Genomic DNA, 17974 nt, shown 5'->3' on the forward strand with positions numbered 1-17974 from the left:
TAACAAGTTAGGGATCATTTCATGGAGTATGTGTAAAGACTGGTGTATATGAAAATAGGTAGTGTCTCATGTTGACTCACTGCAGCTTCCTGACTTTTCTTTCTTCAGCAATTTAGCTTCCTAAAAGCAGGAGGGAAATAGAGGAATTTAGTTCTGATATTCCCCACACTTACAATAAAGTAGAGTTGCATAAAGAGATCCAAAGCTACCATAATACTACAGCTAAATTGTAGCTAAAAGAGAGGGAAGGTTTTTTTCATCCACGCAATTCAGCTTCCCCAGTGTTACAACATACAGTATTTTTAAACATGACATTGCTAGGATAATACATCTTCAACACTCAGTCAGCAGGTTGCAATCTATTGCATAAGCACCATTATCTTCAGTGTTACTAGCTTTCAGGTCTTTGAAGGATAATTAAACAGTTGATAGCATGATATTTTGCAGGACTCTGTATTTTAAACCCTACCTGCAGATGCAAGAGTAAGATCTTTTTAAGCCCCTTAAAAAAGCAAGAATATCAGTTATTTTCAGTGTACAGGCACAAGCAGAGGAAATGTGAAACAAAGCTAGAGGGCTGATTCAAGTTGTGCTGATGTGCAAATGCCCAGCAACTAGTCAAGGCTGTGTTGCTCTCCCCACCGGGGCACAAACTACTCGCTACCTAGAAAGCAACCCCACCCCTCCCCGCCCCAGAGAATAATTTTTCTTCATATGTTTAGGTTTCAGCTTGTTCACGTCCTAGTGATTTGCTTAACATGACATGCACATTCCAAGTGGAATTAGAAGAACTCAGTGAGTTATCTTAGGAATAAATAGCCCTTGCAAATACCATATTCCGCCACCTTCTGAATGTCAACCACTTAAGATTTTGTCTTCTGATATTCTCATATAATGATAGCAAAAGCAACACGCCTGAGGTGGGAGCCATCTGCTATTGCCTTGCAACAGCCATATTTTCATCCATTGGCATATGAAAAGGGTATAGAAGAGCAATAACAGCGCTTGGTGCTTGTTTTGTACCTGGCATAAATGTCTACAATATTAGCAAGCCATGGTCTTTCCTTTCACACCATTAGATGTGAACCTGAGGTGTACATTGTAATGTATGAACATTTCTGAGATTTTATGAGCTCTGTATGGTCCTGCTGTGTTTCCATTGACAAGTCAGAGAAATCATATGAAGAAATAAAAAAATGTTGCTCCCTGGCAAGATTTGTGATACTGTGTGCAACCTGCCCACAGGCTTTTAATTTCAAAATTGCAGTACACAAGTTTGAGTACATGCCTTCCAGAGTAGAAAAAAGTTAGATGTGAGCCTATTTTATTAAATTGTTTAATAAACGAAGTGAACAGGGGAACCTCCTCCCAGGGATTGTGACATTTATTGCCTGTGCAGAACTCCCTTTGTAACTAGCCAAGAAATGAGACCATCATCCAGCAACATACGGCTCCAGCCAGGATGGCTACCTACCAGATGTTCTGCTACAGCAGGTCCTGAAAGTTGCTTTCTTCTTTCTCCATCACTGGCAGCATTTTTGAGAAGTGCCAGTTACAAGCCAGTGGACGGGAACAAGACCAAACTTTTCTCTATTTTGCACAAACTGCAGGTCTACGGTCCCTTTTCCTCTTCTTTCTTTCTTTCTCCACTTCTTCAGGAACACCATCTTAAAATAAACTTAAAACTTTATATTACAATGCAAATTGGGAGGCTTGCTCTCAAGCCAACTGCTTATTTCGTAAAAAAAAAACCAAAACAAACAAACAAAAAAATCAGCGTTACACAAAATGTAAATAAGCTAAGGAATCTTCACCTACAAAACATCTATCTTCAAACATCTAAATGTAATTAAGAAAATGGGAGTATTTACTGCAGCAACAAATACAATAGGCTGATGTTTTGTAATCAGAGGGCGTCCTCTGAGAGTTCAAACATCAGGTTCATGTTTCAGCATTTGACTCCAGCTGTTCCTTTTTCTTGAACACTGTTTTTAATTATGATGATTACCTAATAATAAGGCTAGTTTTATATGTCAAAACATTTTTTTTTATTAGGCAAAACAAAATAGGTAAGACTTTCTTCGTTACACAAACACTCTTGATCCATATCAGCTCTTACTGCTACCTACAAATCTTGTCTTATATTCATCTTTTCTCTGCACGCCTCCTTAATTAACTTTTTAAGAAAAACTTGTGTCTGGACAACATATTCTTACTTTTTGAATCATTTCCAGCCTTCATTTGCTCCTTCAGTACAAATCAGAATTTCCTTAAAACTAAGCAGATTCACAAACTCCTCCCCTACTTCTCCTATTTTCCTGTCATTACCATTCCTCCATGAGAATGCCGTTGCTTAGACGATTCCCCTGTCCCCTGGCTTATATTCTAGATACATACTTCCCTAATAGCAGGGTCCAGTTTCATCTGCAGATCCATGCAGTCCGCCCACCTAAGTCACCATGTAAAAGAATCATCTCAAAAGAAAACCTGACCTGCAATGCCTGTATTTTTACAGTGTAGTAGTGAGACTCCCGTTCTACGCTGACATATGAAGTACGCCATATCAACTTTTTAAAGTAAATGTAAATTTGCAAAACAGTAACCAAAAGAAGAAATACACACCATCCAAATTGCCTGACATCATCCAGTGTGTTAATTATCATGCCACATTAAATATACACGATTAACAATTAATTCCTACTTCTGACTAGAACTGAGGCAAAAGACAAAATAAAACAAGCTAAAACAGCATACTGCATCTGCAAGGTCATTTGGGTTTGTTTGTGAAGAAGTAAACCTTCAGTTTAAATAAATATAAAAATAAACCTTCAGTACTCTGTGTACTGAGGAGTCAGTTAAAAGAATAACAGTTTTGCTGGGAAGTTGCTAGTTCCAGATTCCCCAGCCTTGCATAGCTCTGAGAGAAAAAAAGACAAGATGGAATTAAAACTTTTAAAATACATCTCTGTAAATGACGTTTAGATCTCAGAGTGAGATATTTAACAACATCTCAAGAGTCAGCAGTTAATACATATTTCCTTTTTTTCTCTTAACGTTCCTAACCAGGATCATCTAAAACACATATTTTACTAAAGCCCATTTAAGAGAAATCTGTGTGGGTATGAAGACAAAATGCTTTTAATTTTCTGTTTATAAATCAGAATATATGACATTACATGGAAGAAGCCCATTAAGTTAAAACTGAAGTATTATATTTCACATACACCAATTACTACTACTTGAAGTATTAGAGAAAAATAATGCACTGTCTTTCACTATAGACTATTTTATGTATAAAAGAAATATTCTGCTTTTTAACAATTTATATGGTGGCTTAAAAAAAGTAGTTATTACATTTTACTTATTTAGTGTCTTTCAAATAGTAGGGCAGCTCCTAATGCTAACTAGAAGAGATAAGAATAAATTACTTTCCAGTTTGCCTTTCCTATAACATTTCCCAATTCTTTTTACTGTAATTTTTTATATGAACATGACCACAAAAAGCATTGAAGGAATAGGTTGGCCAAAACCTGGTTTTATGCGATCAGTTCTATTTAATATCAATATTGGCATAGCCCAAACTGAGGCCCAACCCTTCTCCTCTCAAAGTTAATGCATAAATGATCTAACAGACTAAAATCAGAAACTAGGTCTCATGTTTTTCAAAAGTTATCTCTCACAAAAAACCATACCAGGCAGACTTTAGAAATAAATTTTATTTAGTAATTGGAAAAAAAAAAAAAAGAGAAAATTAAACTGGATATTTGGAAATCAGTTTTATGTTACTGAAATAGCTTATGAAACATTTTTTGAAAGATAAAACTGATAGTTAAATGTAAAAGCCTAGCTCTGTTGCACTTCATGGTTTAACTCTAACTTTAATGAGCATAGGTCATTACAGTTTTAAAGTAATTGATATGCATTTTAGAGAAATATGGGTCATTATTAATTTATTAGCACCTCAATCAGAAGTTTAGGTTCTATTTTACAATGGTTACTTATACAAAGAAACATGAGATCAATGCAATATCCTAAAACCAAAGTGCTACTGAGGCTGTCTGGGGCTCTGCTAAAAACAATGTAAAAAAATTAGTATACTACAGACAAGGTTTATAAATTACTGAATTCTGTAGCATATGGAATATACACAAAACAATTCTATAAAAACAAGAATGTGGTTGTAAATTGATAAATAAACGATATGTTAAATAGTAGAATCTCCATAAAATAGTAACTTTCGTCTTCACTTTGAACAATGGAGGCAAGCACTATTAATAGCTAGGAATTCTCTTATGTAAAATACTACATCTCTCCTGAGACCCGTCTGTGAAGCAAAAGGGCTACATTATTTATCTGGCAGTGTTTTTTGTCTTTTTTTCCCTCCTCCAACATAGCTTAGCACCCTCTTGCTTCCACAACAGTAGAATTAAAAGCCTTCCTCTAATTTCAACAATGCAGTGTTACTCTTTAGCCAGAGCCAGCTTTAAACAGACACAAAAACACACAAAAAATTTAAGGCAACCTTGTAATATCCAAGTCCAATCATGCCGTCAGGAACGCGTTCGCTCCACGCTTAAAAACAACTTTAAATTAAGTACTGATTTTCATTCTTTAGGACTCCTTCCTCCACTGATTCTGTTACCCACAGCTCAGATACGATTTTAAATTTTTTCCCAAACGTTCTCCGGAGTGTTTTTATCTCTTGTACCCGGGAATGGTCTTCTCCTATAACAACATGGGAGACGCCCTCTTCAAGGTGAGAGACTACTTTTGCACCATAAAAACGGAGCTCCAAAGCTCTGATCGATAGTATTGTTCCACGGATTTTGGTTCTGGGCTCATTAACAACAGCATAACAGTCCACATAAATAGTGTCTCCTCTGAAAATACTGAGCTGGCAGCTGTTCCATGCGTAACGTTCTTCTAACTCTGCAATCATGTCCAAAGGCAACACCTTATTGCCCTTCATTCTTGAGAACACTTCCTTGAGTTGTGCAACATCTGCGTTTGCTGTGTAGCTGTCTCCATAACAATCATACTCCCGAGCAAAATGTTCTTTTGTGTCAGGAGACATATGAATCATAAAGGCTGGCTGCCAAGGCACCAGCGTTTTGGTTCGAAAACACTGAAGGAGCCACTCTGCCCTCACCACATCGTATTTGTTGGAAGCAATGATGTTTTTCACCCTGACATTCTCAGCTCCTACGATGACGCAGTAAGTCTCCGGCCCTGGGTTCTGTACCACGCTGCCCCCACATTCAGCTATTCTGCTCTCCAGTTCAGACTTTGAGTATTCTCCCGTTCCTGTCATAACACAAAACTCAACGTCTTCAAACACATTTGAAACCTTGCTTACATTAGAAAGATCGGGAGCTTTAAACTGCTCAGCTATTCCAATTACCTTCCTCACCTTTGATACGGTTTTCCTTTTTTTCTCTTGTGGCTCATCATACTCTTCTATATGAAGGTGTTTAGATGCCAGCTTCCCTTCCGCTTTGCTTCTGAGATCTTCTAACATGTCTGAAGTCATGCACTCGTACCATTCTTTGTCCTCTCGTATCTTCTCAATTCGGGGGAATCGCAAAGTACAGTCAGTTTTGTACATATCACTGTTAACAATCTCAGCTGCCTTGATCTGAACTATAACAGAGTTGCAAGGTTCAATGTACACTTCAGGTTTTTCAGTTCCACACAAAATGTTACAGGGAGGGTCCTTCCTATGGTAGGGCTTCCAGTGTTTCGCCAGTTTCATACCTAAATCATACAATTCCTTCATAGTATAGCCAGAGCCGACACGACAAATAGAGTGGAAAACGGCAGGTTTTTCACTCGGAGGGGGCGTCTCTGCAACAGCGCACAGAAAATGAGACATCATTCCACCACGCAAGCCCTTTCCCCAGTAACCACCAACAATTAAAAGGTCTAGTTCATCCATCAGCCCATTGACGTATTCTGGCTTGATTTTTAACCAGCCTTCCCCACGTTTGTCAGGCTTGTAGGTGGACATGGGATCTTTCACCATAATCCCTTCCTCTCTTTTATCTATGGCTTCGTTTAAAGCATCAATTACTTCTTTTCTCGTTCTGGCACTTTTTTTATGTACAATGTGTATCCTTCCCGTTACCGGGGTAAATACACTACTTAAGATTTCGTATCTTTTGCTTAGTATCTCGTGACCCAACTTCTGATTGTTAACCATCAATACATCAAACACACAGAAGCACGTCTGCAGATCAGAGTCCTCCACCATTCTTTTTATGTCAAACCTGTTTCCCTTCTGCATAAAAGTTTGTGTCTCAGGATTGTAAGCCATCATTTCACCATCGAGAATGCAATTTTGTATGTTGCTCTGAAATATGTTATGAATAAATGGCGTTAATGAACCCTCAAGGGGGGAGGCACCAAACTGCTGAGTATAGTCAAATCCATTTCGGGAAAAATATTTATATACATCTCCGTCTTTGTGCATCTGCATACGTTCACCATCCAGCTTAGTTTCTATGTAGAATACCTGGTTATTCAGTTGTTTCTCAATTTGCTGGACATCAGCAATAGCAGCAAGCATTGGTTTGAAGGCAGAAAACAACATGATAGAGACATCACTAAGTGAGACAGAGGGGTCATGCAGCTGCCTGCAAACTTTTTCCAGATCAGTTGTAACATTGTGTAATTCAAGAGCATCAGGATGAAAAATGGAAAATATAGTTTGTTGGCTAACACCAAGCTTTAGATCCTTTATAATCATCCGGATCAGCCATTTCTGTTCCAGTGCTGTGCTCTGGGTAATTAACTGAAGAAGACTTTTCTTTACCAGAGCCTTGTTTTTAGCAGCATTATTATTAGCTATTGCATCTAAGTGTTCATTGACTTGTTCTATTGTCAGCCTGCCTTGTTTTGGGCTCCTAGGTTTTAAGACAAAGTACGCAATCATGGCAAAATCTCCAGCGTCGCCGCGTGAGCCATTAGGTGTTCTGTAATTTAAAAGCTTTGCAGCATCTTTTCCATCTTTTGGTAAATTAAGCAGTTCGATATACAGCTTTGCAAGCATAGTTTCTTTAATTCCATACGCCATCCTTTCTCTTTCCAACTGTGGAATAATCAGCCGCATAGCTGGATAAAAAGAATCTGTGACATCTTTCTCGTTTTGATGAAGAGCATCGTGGAATTTTCTCCAGGAGTCCAGGAAATCCTTGAAATACTTGGTTTTCTCTGGACGAGATTTACACATCTGTATTCGCTCCAGAGTTGAACACAGATCTGCAAAAGGGACGTGAGAGGCCACCGTTTTTTTAAGAGGAGGCTGCGAAGCAGGTGGGGAAGCCATCAGAGTCCGTTTTTCACTAAGAACAAAAAAGAGTATCTATTTGTAGAGAAAGAATGTGCCGGCATGTTATTCTATCTCAAAAAAAAAAGGTACTTCTAGTCATAATTTACCGATTTCTCTCATTTTTCTAATTAGATTGAACTGTTGTCTTTACTCAGGGGCGACCACGAACCTTTTTTAGGGGCGAAGCTCGGCGGCCAGGCTGCGACACTCCCGGACAAGGCATCGCCCAGGCGAGCGGGCTGGAAGGCAGGAGGGGGCACCGCGCACCCCTCCCGCTGCTGGGATACCGGATTTCTCCGCCGTGCCCCCCTCCCCCCCCGAGCACGGCCCGCCCTGACACCCCCGCCCCCGGCCTCCGCCCGCCCAGGGGCTCCCCGGGGCCTGAGGACACCCGCCGGGCTCGCCCTGGGGGGCTGCGCGGCGGCGCTTCGGCGGCGGGGTCCCACCAGGCCAGCTGCCGCTCCCGGCGGGGGCACAGCGTCCGGGGTGTGCGTGGGGGAGGTGGGGGTGCGTGCGTGATCCCGGTGCTCCTCCCGCCCCTCGCCGCTACAGAGTTGCCATGGACACGGGGGGCCGGGACCCCTTCCAGCGGGCAGCCGGGGCCGGGCGGGAGGGACGGACGGACGACCCCCGGTGGGACTTACGTGGAGCCGCGGGTACTGGCCGAGCCCGGGTCACGGCTGCCGACCTCCGCCCCGGAAGGGGAGGGGCGCCCCGTTGCCGCCGCGGCCCCTCGTCCTCCCCCGTGCGCGGGGGACCCGGGTACCGCGGCCGCGCAGTTACCGCGCAGTTGCCGCCGCGGCAGGGAAGTGGCGGCGGAGGCCGGGGCGGGGGAAGGCGGGGAGAAAGCGGAGAGCGGGCGGGCCCTGACTCGGAAGCGGAAGGCGCGGCGGGCGTGGCTCCCTATCCCGGAAGGAGCGGTGGTTGAAGTTGGGCGCCGGGGTCTGCGCCGGCCCCGGGCACGGCTGGCGGCTGCGGCGGGCGGGAGGATGCGGCGGGTGGGTCTCGCCTCGCCTCGGGCCAGCCCTGTCCCGCCCTGCGGGGAGGTGGGGGGAGGCGGTTGGGGTAGGTGGCGGGGCCGTTCCGCCCCCGCGAGGCCGGGACCGGGCGGTGGCGGCGGATGGGAGCGGGGTGGGCCGGGGGGGAGCCGGCAGATTTGGTGTTGATTCGATGTTTAGGGTCCCGCCGTGAGGCGGCTGTGCCGCGGGCGGGCGGGGTGCTGTGCCGGTGCTGTCCCGGGGCAGCCGTGCGGGACGTCTCTCCCGGGGCCGGGCCGGGCGGGCAGCGGCGTTAGGAGCGCCTCTGGCCGCCCCCTGCCAAGCGCCGGGAGAGCTGTTGCACCCCCGCAGAGAGGTCGTGCTGGAGCCTTTCGCGTGTCTCGGCTGCCGTGTGCAGCGGTTGCTGCAGGTGCTCGTGGAAGGTGGGGCAGGCGGAGGTAACTTCAGCGTTGCTTCACCTGCCAAGTGGATGCGTTGCAAAGGCTGAGCAGGGTGTTTCTTCCAGGTAGAAATGGATATAATTTAGCACGCGTGGAAAGCGGTGTGTTTCAGAAGCCCGTGCCCACTAGAAAGCGAAGGCTCTAATACGGTAACTGGCCGTGGTTGTTGTTTTGGTTCTTTTTACACATTGCCATCATGATTCAAGGCGTGCTGGTAAGGTTCGTTAAGATTTGTCGGTTGGTAGGGAAGTGTAATAACAGTTTAAAGGAAAACACTTTCAACTATGAATGTGTACCACTTGATGCAGAGCTGCGGAAGTTTGCTCTTTGAAATAAGTAGAAGTAGCTCACTGATTTTTAAAAGCCAGAGCCCTTAAATGCCTGACAGTTGTTTATACTCGGCTTTTCCTTGGTTAGGAGTAGCTACTTTGCTGTTACAACTTTTTTTTCTTTTTCCTTTTTTAAAAGAGAATCTCTGTAAGATTTTAGTACTAAGAATGTCTATTTCTCCTGTCCTTATTAAACTTGTAGGTTTTCTTCTAGATTAGTTCCCCTTCTGAAACCAATTTGTTACAGTGAGGACTTAATATTTCTGCTCACAGAAGTCTTCTGAATAAATATGAGTAAATGTAAAGCTTGTGTAAATCTTGTCCATGTCTGGAGGAGGCGGAGTGTAGGGGAAGGAAGAGCAGTAGAAAGAAACGGGTATCTTCAGATATTTCGCTGTGTTTTGTTTGTTTTGAAACTGTGAAATCCAAAAGATTGCAGTGAGTGTTAAAACTATTTTTTAAAGCTCTTTAATGAGAAAGCAGCTGTTAAACACCTGAATGCTCTTCTTAGCACTAACTTTAAGGCTGCTCATAGACTAAAAGTTACCTTTAAGGAAGCAATGTAAATCTTTCATACCTTTGTTGTTATGTACCGTGTATGTTTTATACTGTGTGTTGTGTGTACAGTCCAGGACGTTTTGATGTGATTCTTGAACTTCATTGTAAGATGTTGTTTTCAAGTTTATCAGGTGTTTCAAATAAGAACTGAGCTTGACAGGAGAAGCGTGAACATGATATACACGATTTCATCAGTAAAGCAGATGTAACTTCTAGGGGTATTGGCTGTTAGCACTTCTTAATTTTCTTTCAAGTAACTGAAGACAAACAGTAATTGTGTGTAATTCAAACGCAATTTTACTCAAAGTTCATAAATGGAATTGTCTTTCAGGCAGAGATGAAGCCTGGGAAATCATCACATCCAAAGGTAAATGTTTTATAATGTGATTAATATATGAAATAGCACTCTTTGATATCAAAAATCTAGACAAAGATGAAAAAATACAACAGAATTTGTGGCAAGTACAAAAGTAATTTCAGCTGCCAATCGAAATGAATGAAAAATTGGTCCCGAGTACTTTAAGTATGCACTTGAGTTTTTATGATCTCAGTTGATAATGAAGTTGATAATCATTTAAGAATAGCATTAGGACTCAGCAAAATATTAAAATGGCTTGATCATAAAGACTTTTTTTCTGCAGAATTTTTATTGTTACGAGTGATTTTTATTTTTAGTAGTTAGTTAATTATGCAATTTGTAGCTCATCTGATAGAACAGAAGAGGTCTGCAGTAATTCCTGGACTGTGGATTCAGCAGTGGAGATGTATAGGTACAGATGTGCATGTGCGTATCTACATATGTGTATATCCCTGTGGCATAAAATGGAAACTCATCACTTCTAAATTTAATTTCGGTTTCGAGAGGCAATACAGTTCTGTGGCTGTGTTAACTGAACTGGTCTTTCATGGGCTTTAAGCCAAAGGCACAGCAGCAATCTGGCTAAGTCTTACTTTCATTAGGTGTTAACATTGAATTGGGCAGCATTGCTGTTCTTCTGTGTTAATGCTTTCCACAGTAGAACTTTGTATTTCAATATTGTCTTCTACTTGTCTCTTAAGTTTACAAGCATCATCAAAAAAACACTTGTAGGAACGACCAGCATTCCCAAAGGCTAGCCTTTCTAACGCAGCATTATCAGAGGGACAGGAGGAAATGTGAAGCGGCAGGAGGAAATGTGAAGCAGATAGATGCTAGAGGAAAGACCTCTGATCACATTTGTGACTAAGAAAACATCATCTGAGAGGAGAATGCAGAGGAACTGAGTTTATATAGTCTGGAGATATTGAAGGTAGGTTACATATTTGAAGGATAATAAACATTGAACTGGAGGTAAAGAATTTAAGTTGCTAAGTCTCCCTTCCTCTTAAGTTTCATAGTAGTAAGAGTAGCTAAGAACAAGAACAGTGTATGTAGGAATTTCCATTAATGTAAGAGCTACCTAGGAAGACATCTACCAGATAAAACTGTATGGTTCTGCTCTTGATGACTGTATTTGTCACAGACATTGTCTTTCATGACAAGCTTAAAAAAAAAAAAAATCTCACTTATGTTTGTTTTCATAGCCTCTAACTTAGCTTAAATTTTCAGTGGGTATGAAACACTGTTACTGTGTATGCTTTAAAATGGGATGTGAATACTTGTTGCAGGAAAACCTTGTAATTGGCAAAGTTATGATAATTACTTGAAATATAGTGCTGTAATATAATGTCCCTTCAAAACAATAAGGTTTTTTTAGTGAAGCAAGACTGATTCCCAAGGGATTAGTGATTTATCTAGGAGATTCGAAATGGAAATCTGTAGAGCTACTTTATTTCCCTGGCTGAAAGAGAACTTCCCCTAGCCTGCTGCTGGCCAGCTTGCTGACTTCCCTTGGTTCCGGTGTCCCCATCTGTAATACATGGATGATGTTTCATGCTATCTCTCTGTAGAGCTGGGATACTTCTAACAGTAGAAGGCAATGTAACTGAGATAATCCTGTTAAACAGTCAGCCATTTAAAAAAAAAAAATTAACCAGTCATATTTGCAGATGAGAGAAATTGATTAAAAAGTTCTCATTTAGAAGACATAAAGGGGTGCACGCTTCTTCCCTCAACTGGGACATCAGGCAGTTATGGAGCAAGTCCATAAATGATTCTTGTAGTCTAGGAAAAGAAGTAGGCTTGTCTAGAAAGAGAATCAGGCTTGTCCAGGTGTTGGGTCCACTCTGTTTATCAGGTTGAGCGGCTTGGACATCAAAGTCTAAATATGTTGTTCTCCTTTTCCTTCCCTATCCCTGCCCCCTTCCCCTGATTATTCTGGCATCCTATTAGTCACAAAAATTAAGAGATAAAAAACGTGCTCTTTGTAATTCAACATAGAGTTTTTGCATCATAAGATGTTATATTGTAAATGGTTTGAAAGGTTTATAACTTCCCATCCAGCACAACAGTAATGGGAAATGAAGACTAAGAGGAGACATTTTTGGTTTGGTTTTTTTTTGTGTAGTCTTGCAGTATGTTGAACAGTCTCAAATCTCATACACCTGAAAAAGTGTTGAGGAACACCTTCTTGCTCTCTGAAAATAACTATATTAGCTTACCTTTTTTACTTATATCCTTTAATTGGAAATTTGGTTCTGCTTGTGTCATCTTCTACTGTTCAGCTCAAACAAGATAAAGTTTGGAAGGCCGGTAGCTTTATTGAGAATAAGCTTGTATTGACTTGGTTTCAAGTCTATTCTAGGCCCGTGTGCTTGTTTGAGAAACCATTCTTTTCCTTTCTAGTGATCTTTCAGTTGGTATTGGAAGGAGGCGGGGAAGAACCTGGGAGAAACTTGCATCTTAGTTCTCTAGCTAACAAATCTTGCTGTAAGATGTGAAGCAAGAGACGTGGTCTGATTCAAGCCTGGAAATGGATGGACCTAGTGAAGTTTCACAGTGCTGGGAAGAAAACTTCTAATAGTTGTGTAGTCGTTCGTTACTGCAGAATAGTCAGCTTTACTTAAATATGTAGGCGAGTATGAAGCGTTTGTGGCTGTGTAGTTTTGCCTTCCTGATAACCACCATACCTTGAGTTCTAGTTGTAGGATGCATTGGTTTTGCAAATCCAATAGCAAAGTTTTTATATATATCAGAAGCAATCACACATCAGCAGTATCTCAGTAATATAGCATTTTGGTAATATTATCCTACTGAAATGAAAATAGAAGCAGTGCACAAGTGAAACTAACATGGCTTATATAATCAGCTGTGCGTATCAGTCTTCAAATAGTGATCCTTAGTGTTTATGGTATAGCCATCTGCAAAACTTCAACTCTTACTTAGTGACCTATGACTTCCTTGGTTTTTAGTAGTTGGTTTAAATGATGGACCTCTGACTTTCATCTTGTTGAGAAAGCATTTTTGGAATCCTTAATTTTGTAAGAAAGTCAGCAAAATTTTGAATGGCGTAGATGAGGAGAGTGTTTTTCTGTGTCCTTGTCAGTGTTCTTATAGTCTTGAAATGTAACGCAGGAAATGTTTGGCGACTTCATTAGGAAACTTTTTTACAAATTAAAGTATCTACTTTATGTAGATGTGCCTCCTAATTACTGTGACGTCTTTACTAGAGAAATGGATCACAAGAATTAAATTTTCATATAGACAATATTTTTTGCATACGTGGATGTGGATATTGAACATGAGCTCACAAATAATAGAACAAATTTGGGATAATTGCTTTCTAGACTGGTTTATATTTCACCAGTTTTACATATTTGGAGTAGATACACTATATAAAAGCTTAATTTCAATTTGTCTTTAGTTAGTATGTGAATCTTAACATACGACAGGTCTGTTTTTATGCAACAATTACATATAAATCAGATATAAAATAGAGATGGCAGTTTTCCCTGGTCATGTGGGGTGCTTATCATATCTGTGGAGTGCAAAGGCTGACACTGCAGAGGTCACCTTTTATCACTCGGTCCTGCCAAGGTGGCTGGTGCAATTGCAGCACTCCCCAGTGTTATTAGGCCATACAGCTTATTTTGGTGTGGGTCCTTTGACTTAGAATGCTTGGATGCATCTCTGCATGTAAGACTCCTCTGGAGTTATTTCAGCTTCTTACTGCACTACATAATTTTAGGAGTTTATAACTTTGAGTATGTCTAAACCATAATTATTAACTGCTATATAACTTAGAGTGTTCTTAAACAAGTGAGCTTGTGTTGTCACTTCCAGGCAGTATGGTTATTCAACTCAGTGGTGACTGCATGTTTACTGCAGTTCTCGCATAGGTTTGGCAGGTTTTGCCTATTTTCATATTACACTTGAACCCAGCAGTGAATAATGTGAGAGATTCTGTGTATGCTGTGAGACATAACTATCTCTTTTGATTGGAAAGAAGATTTAATCAGTTATTGTTAACATCACTTTTCCCATTTTATGCTGTGTGTATGTTTTTGTCATGAGTCTGTTCTCATGTTAGGACTTTTCAGCAGTTGTGGTTTTCATTGATCGGAGACTAATGTAGTTAGCTGTTTTCAGTGGTCTTATGATGACACAATCTTTCATTAGCTAAAGATTTAATGTGAGTTATTAGTCTGATAGTGGAAAACTAGCATTATAAATCAGAACCAATCCAACTATAGTAAAACAGCTGTCATAAATGTAACTACACTGTGGTCTCTTACTACAGAAGAGTCTCTCTTCTGACCAGTTTATGTGTTGCTCTGTGATCACAGTTGGTCAAGATTCTGAAAGACAGCCCCTAAACGATAGTGTATCTGGTATGACCTGTGAGCCTCCACTGGTTGCAGAGTGAAGTGCATAGGCTTACTGAATGCTCTTCTTGGCCTTAATCAGTAGCAACTTAGAAATAATGGCTATTTTTCATTATTTCTCTGGATTCTAGAATTACTTACGTGAGAAGCTTCAACAAACTGATGATAGGGTCTGTATGGTTGTTCATTTGGATGGTGGGGAAGACTGAGGGGAAAGCATAAGTTGTTATGGTCCCAGCCAACGAATATTCTAGTTCTACTGATGGATCTTGCCTGCTAAAATAATGTAGATGGGATTTTTTTAAGGGTTCTAAAGCCTTTTCCTTACGATTGCTTTCCTGCTTGTTTTAGAGTTGAATGGTTTCAAAAAACTGAAAGGGAATTTGCCAGCAAGTTTGATGTTTATACTTTAATGTATTGACTTACCATTAATCTCTGCAAGTATGAATACTTAAATGAATTCCTCTTTCATTCCCCTGTATTTATACCTACATGTTTGGGTTTGTGTTTTTTTACAGGATTTACTTGGAGTAAAAGATCACTGACTTCTACAATGGAAAAGTCATGGATGCTTTGGACCTTTGTTAAAAGATGGCTACTAGCTTTGGCTTCCTGGTCTTGGAGTCTCTGCCGTATTTGTCTTTTACCCTTGATAGTAACTTTTCACTTGTACGGAGGCGTTATACTACTTATATTAATATTTGTATCAATAGCAGGTATATTATATAAATTCCAGGATGTGCTGCTTTACTTTCCTGAACAGCCCTCTTCATCACGCCTTTATGTTCCTATGCCTACTGGTATACCGCATGAAAATATCTTCATCAAAACCAAAGATGGAGTTCTTCTCAATCTTATTCTGCTGAGATACACAGGGGACAATGCAGCGTATTCGCCAACCATCATTTACTTTCACGGGAATGCAGGCAACATCGGCCACAGGTTGCCAAATGCTTTGTTAATGCTGGTAAACCTGAAAGTGAACTTAATTCTTGTCGATTATAGAGGGTATGGAAAAAGTGAAGGAGAAGCAAGTGAAGAAGGTTTGTACTTAGATTCTGAGGCTGTCTTAGACTATGTGATGACTCGGTCTGACCTTGATAAAACAAAAATTTTTCTTTTTGGCCGTTCCTTGGGGGGAGCAGTAGCTATTCACTTAGCTTCTGAAAATTCCCATAGGATTTCTGCCATCGTGGTGGAGAACACCTTCCTTAGCATCCCATACATGGCCAGCACTTTGTTTTCTTTCTTTCCAATGAGATATCTTCCTTTATGGTGCTACAAAAATAAATTTCTGTCCTACAGAAAAATCTCTCAGTGCAGAATGCCTTCTCTCTTCATCTCTGGGTTGTCTGACCAGTTAATTCCACCAGTTATGATGAAGCAACTTTACGAATTATCCCCAGCTCGGACTAAGAGATTGGCGATATTTCCCGATGGAACTCATAATGACACTTGGCAGTGCCAGGGTTATTTCACTGCACTTGAACAGTTCATCAAAGAAGTAATAAAGAGTCACTCCCCTGAAGAAATGGCGAAAACATCATCTAACGTAACAATAATATAATTGATATTCTTCTTTGGGGTGGGGGGTGGTACCTGCACTGTACCTTGATTTTGTGAAAAGTGGTAAAAGAATGTCCATTTTTAAATGTATGTCATGTCTGTACTTGCCTAAAGAGTGAAATTAAACCTGGAGAGGTCTAATGCTTTATTAATATGTTACAGATAACTTTTACATTTACAGCATTGTAAATGAACCATTTTATGTCTTTCTCATACTTTTTTGGTATCTCTGTCCATATATTGCATTTGTTTGATATGTACAACGGATGCTATTAAAGGAACTTGCTACAAAAGTAGTGAAGAACGTATTAGTTTAGAACAACGGGAGGCTCTTCAGTATTCACTGCTGTATGTGTGAACTTTTTGGACAGTCATGGTTAGCACAACAATCTGTTGCTTCTTTTAGAGTTTATTTAAAGTGTGCCATGCATGAGATTAGTGTGTTATTCCTTGAAATTTTATATTTTGCAAGGAGGGAAGTCTTTAATGTGCTAAATAATATAAAATAACACTAATGGTAGAGTATACTTGCAAGTATACTATCCTGGGTTATTACTGGTTTTTATGGTTATGCATACATAGATATTTCAAACTGCATCTGAAGAGGAAAAGACACTTTTGCTGTTCTCATTTTACTATTTGTATTATAGTAGTGCCCGGAAAGTTGTATGTGCCTAAAAATCATGGCTTCAGGACTTTGCCCAGGCAATTTCTTCATAGAAAATAGAAGTAACCTTCAAAGAGAGCAGTGCGATCTAAGCTCCTTTCCACCCCAAGCTCTCCTCGCTAACATACAGGCAAACTGTTTGTTGGTATTAGGCTGGCTGTGCGTTTGAGGTGGGATTTCCTGAGGCAGAGTGGGCGGTGTGATAGAAAGGAGTGTCGTACAAGGTAAAAGTATGTATTTGTGTTCAATTTTTTTAAGCCGGTGTAGTTAAATATCTGTGCCCTTTATTTATATCTCCAAAAGAAACAAATCCAAATAATTACCAGTGATCACGTGATTAGAGATTAATTTATACAGTTGTTACAGTGAGGATAATAAAAATGAGCAGTGTGTTAAATTTGGCAGACCTAAGCTTAGTCTGAAAGAGACGACATTTATTTTAACACTTTCACCCATTTGCTTGCAGAAAGTCTTTGCAGTTCTGTTGTACTGTGTGGAAGTAGCCAAAGCATCAGCAGAAGTGAGTTTTCTTTAGCTCTGCTGGGATTTTTGAAGCTAGTATCACCATTTCGGAGCCAGCTCTACTTAAATTGAGAGTGTGATTCTGAGTGAATGCTGGGGTTCTTTTTCTTTGTTTGTTTTTAGGAGTCCTTATGCTAGGTAGTCATATCAAAGTTGCACGCTGTTGGTTCAGTCCATATTGGAGTGTGGGGCTGTTTAAATCCCTGCTGCAGGCTTAATTTCTCATTTGCTGCAGCTGGTAGTTCGCCTCTTCAAAATATCTTTTTTATGGGAAGAACGAACTGTGGAAAATCTTCCACACAATTGTATAATTGCCCTTTGGATTAAAATTTTCAAATAAAATTTTCTGCCATGTTGTCCTGATTCAGAAAAGCATCTCGGCACAGACTTAAAATCTGTTGCCTGATGGACAGTGGTATTTTAAGCTTGTGCTTAAATTCTCTGATTGAATAAAACTGCTTTCCTGAACTGGTGCCTTAATGGTTACGCCTCCTAAAGTTTATTACATGGAATTACAGGTCTTATGTACACATGGGTAATAGTTGTCAGCAATTTATAGATAGGGTGATATATCTTTACCTAAATGTGATTTTTATTTATTTTTCAATAAACACATACATACCAGAAGTTCCTGCTTTCTCTGGTAGAGCTTTTTGGATCTTTAGACCTAAAATCATCATTATAGACAGAGCATAGATTGAAATCTGAGTGAAACCAAAACTATATCCTCAGCCTTCCAGTGGTGGTGGGCTTTTTGGGGGGGAGGTGGGTGGGGAAGGTATGTTGGTGAAGTTTGGCTGGTGGGGGTGTGTGTTTATATAGCT

At 40.5% G+C, this 17974-nt stretch overlaps 2 protein-coding genes across 13 annotated transcripts; one reads left to right on the top strand and one right to left on the bottom strand.

Moving 5' to 3' along the window:
• Positions 1 to 3698: 3698 nt before the first annotated feature.
• On the bottom strand, positions 3699 to 8139 carry LIG4 (DNA ligase 4). Of its 3 annotated transcripts, none has more exons than XM_075090498.1 (2): positions 7972 to 8139; positions 3699 to 7340 (listed from the first exon to the last, which is right to left on the bottom strand). In XM_075090498.1, the coding sequence occupies exon 2, from the start codon at positions 7322 to 7324 to the stop codon at positions 4586 to 4588; it is 2739 nt and encodes a 912-aa protein (XP_074946599.1). In that variant the 5' UTR covers positions 7325 to 7340; positions 7972 to 8139; the 3' UTR covers positions 3699 to 4585. The 3 variants fall into 3 exon arrangements, with proteins under 3 accessions (XP_074946599.1, XP_074946612.1, XP_074946607.1); XM_075090511.1 differs by lacking the exon at positions 7972 to 8139 and adding an exon at positions 7497 to 7633; XM_075090506.1 differs by lacking the exon at positions 7972 to 8139 and adding an exon at positions 7435 to 7621.
• A 22-nt stretch (positions 8140 to 8161) lies between these two features.
• ABHD13 (abhydrolase domain containing 13) lies at positions 8162 to 16257 on the top strand. 10 transcript variants are annotated; one of them, XM_075090544.1, is made up of 5 exons: positions 8162 to 8325; positions 9297 to 9470; positions 9984 to 10019; positions 10712 to 10941; positions 14914 to 16257. In XM_075090544.1, exon 5 carries the CDS (start codon positions 14949 to 14951, stop codon positions 15960 to 15962), a length of 1014 nt encoding a protein of 337 aa, XP_074946645.1. In that variant the 5' UTR covers positions 8162 to 8325; positions 9297 to 9470; positions 9984 to 10019; positions 10712 to 10941; positions 14914 to 14948; the 3' UTR covers positions 15963 to 16257. The 10 variants fall into 10 exon arrangements, with proteins under 10 accessions (XP_074946645.1, XP_074946625.1, XP_074946618.1 ...); XM_075090524.1 differs by lacking the exon at positions 9297 to 9470; XM_075090560.1 differs by lacking the exons at positions 8162 to 8325; positions 9297 to 9470 and adding an exon at positions 8469 to 8979.
• Positions 16258 to 17974: the final 1717 nt, after the last annotated feature.

The sequence above is a fragment of the Phalacrocorax aristotelis genome, chromosome 1 (genome assembly GCF_949628215.1).
Source record: "Phalacrocorax aristotelis chromosome 1, bGulAri2.1, whole genome shotgun sequence".
Taxonomy (NCBI): Eukaryota; Metazoa; Chordata; class Aves; order Suliformes; family Phalacrocoracidae; genus Phalacrocorax; species Phalacrocorax aristotelis.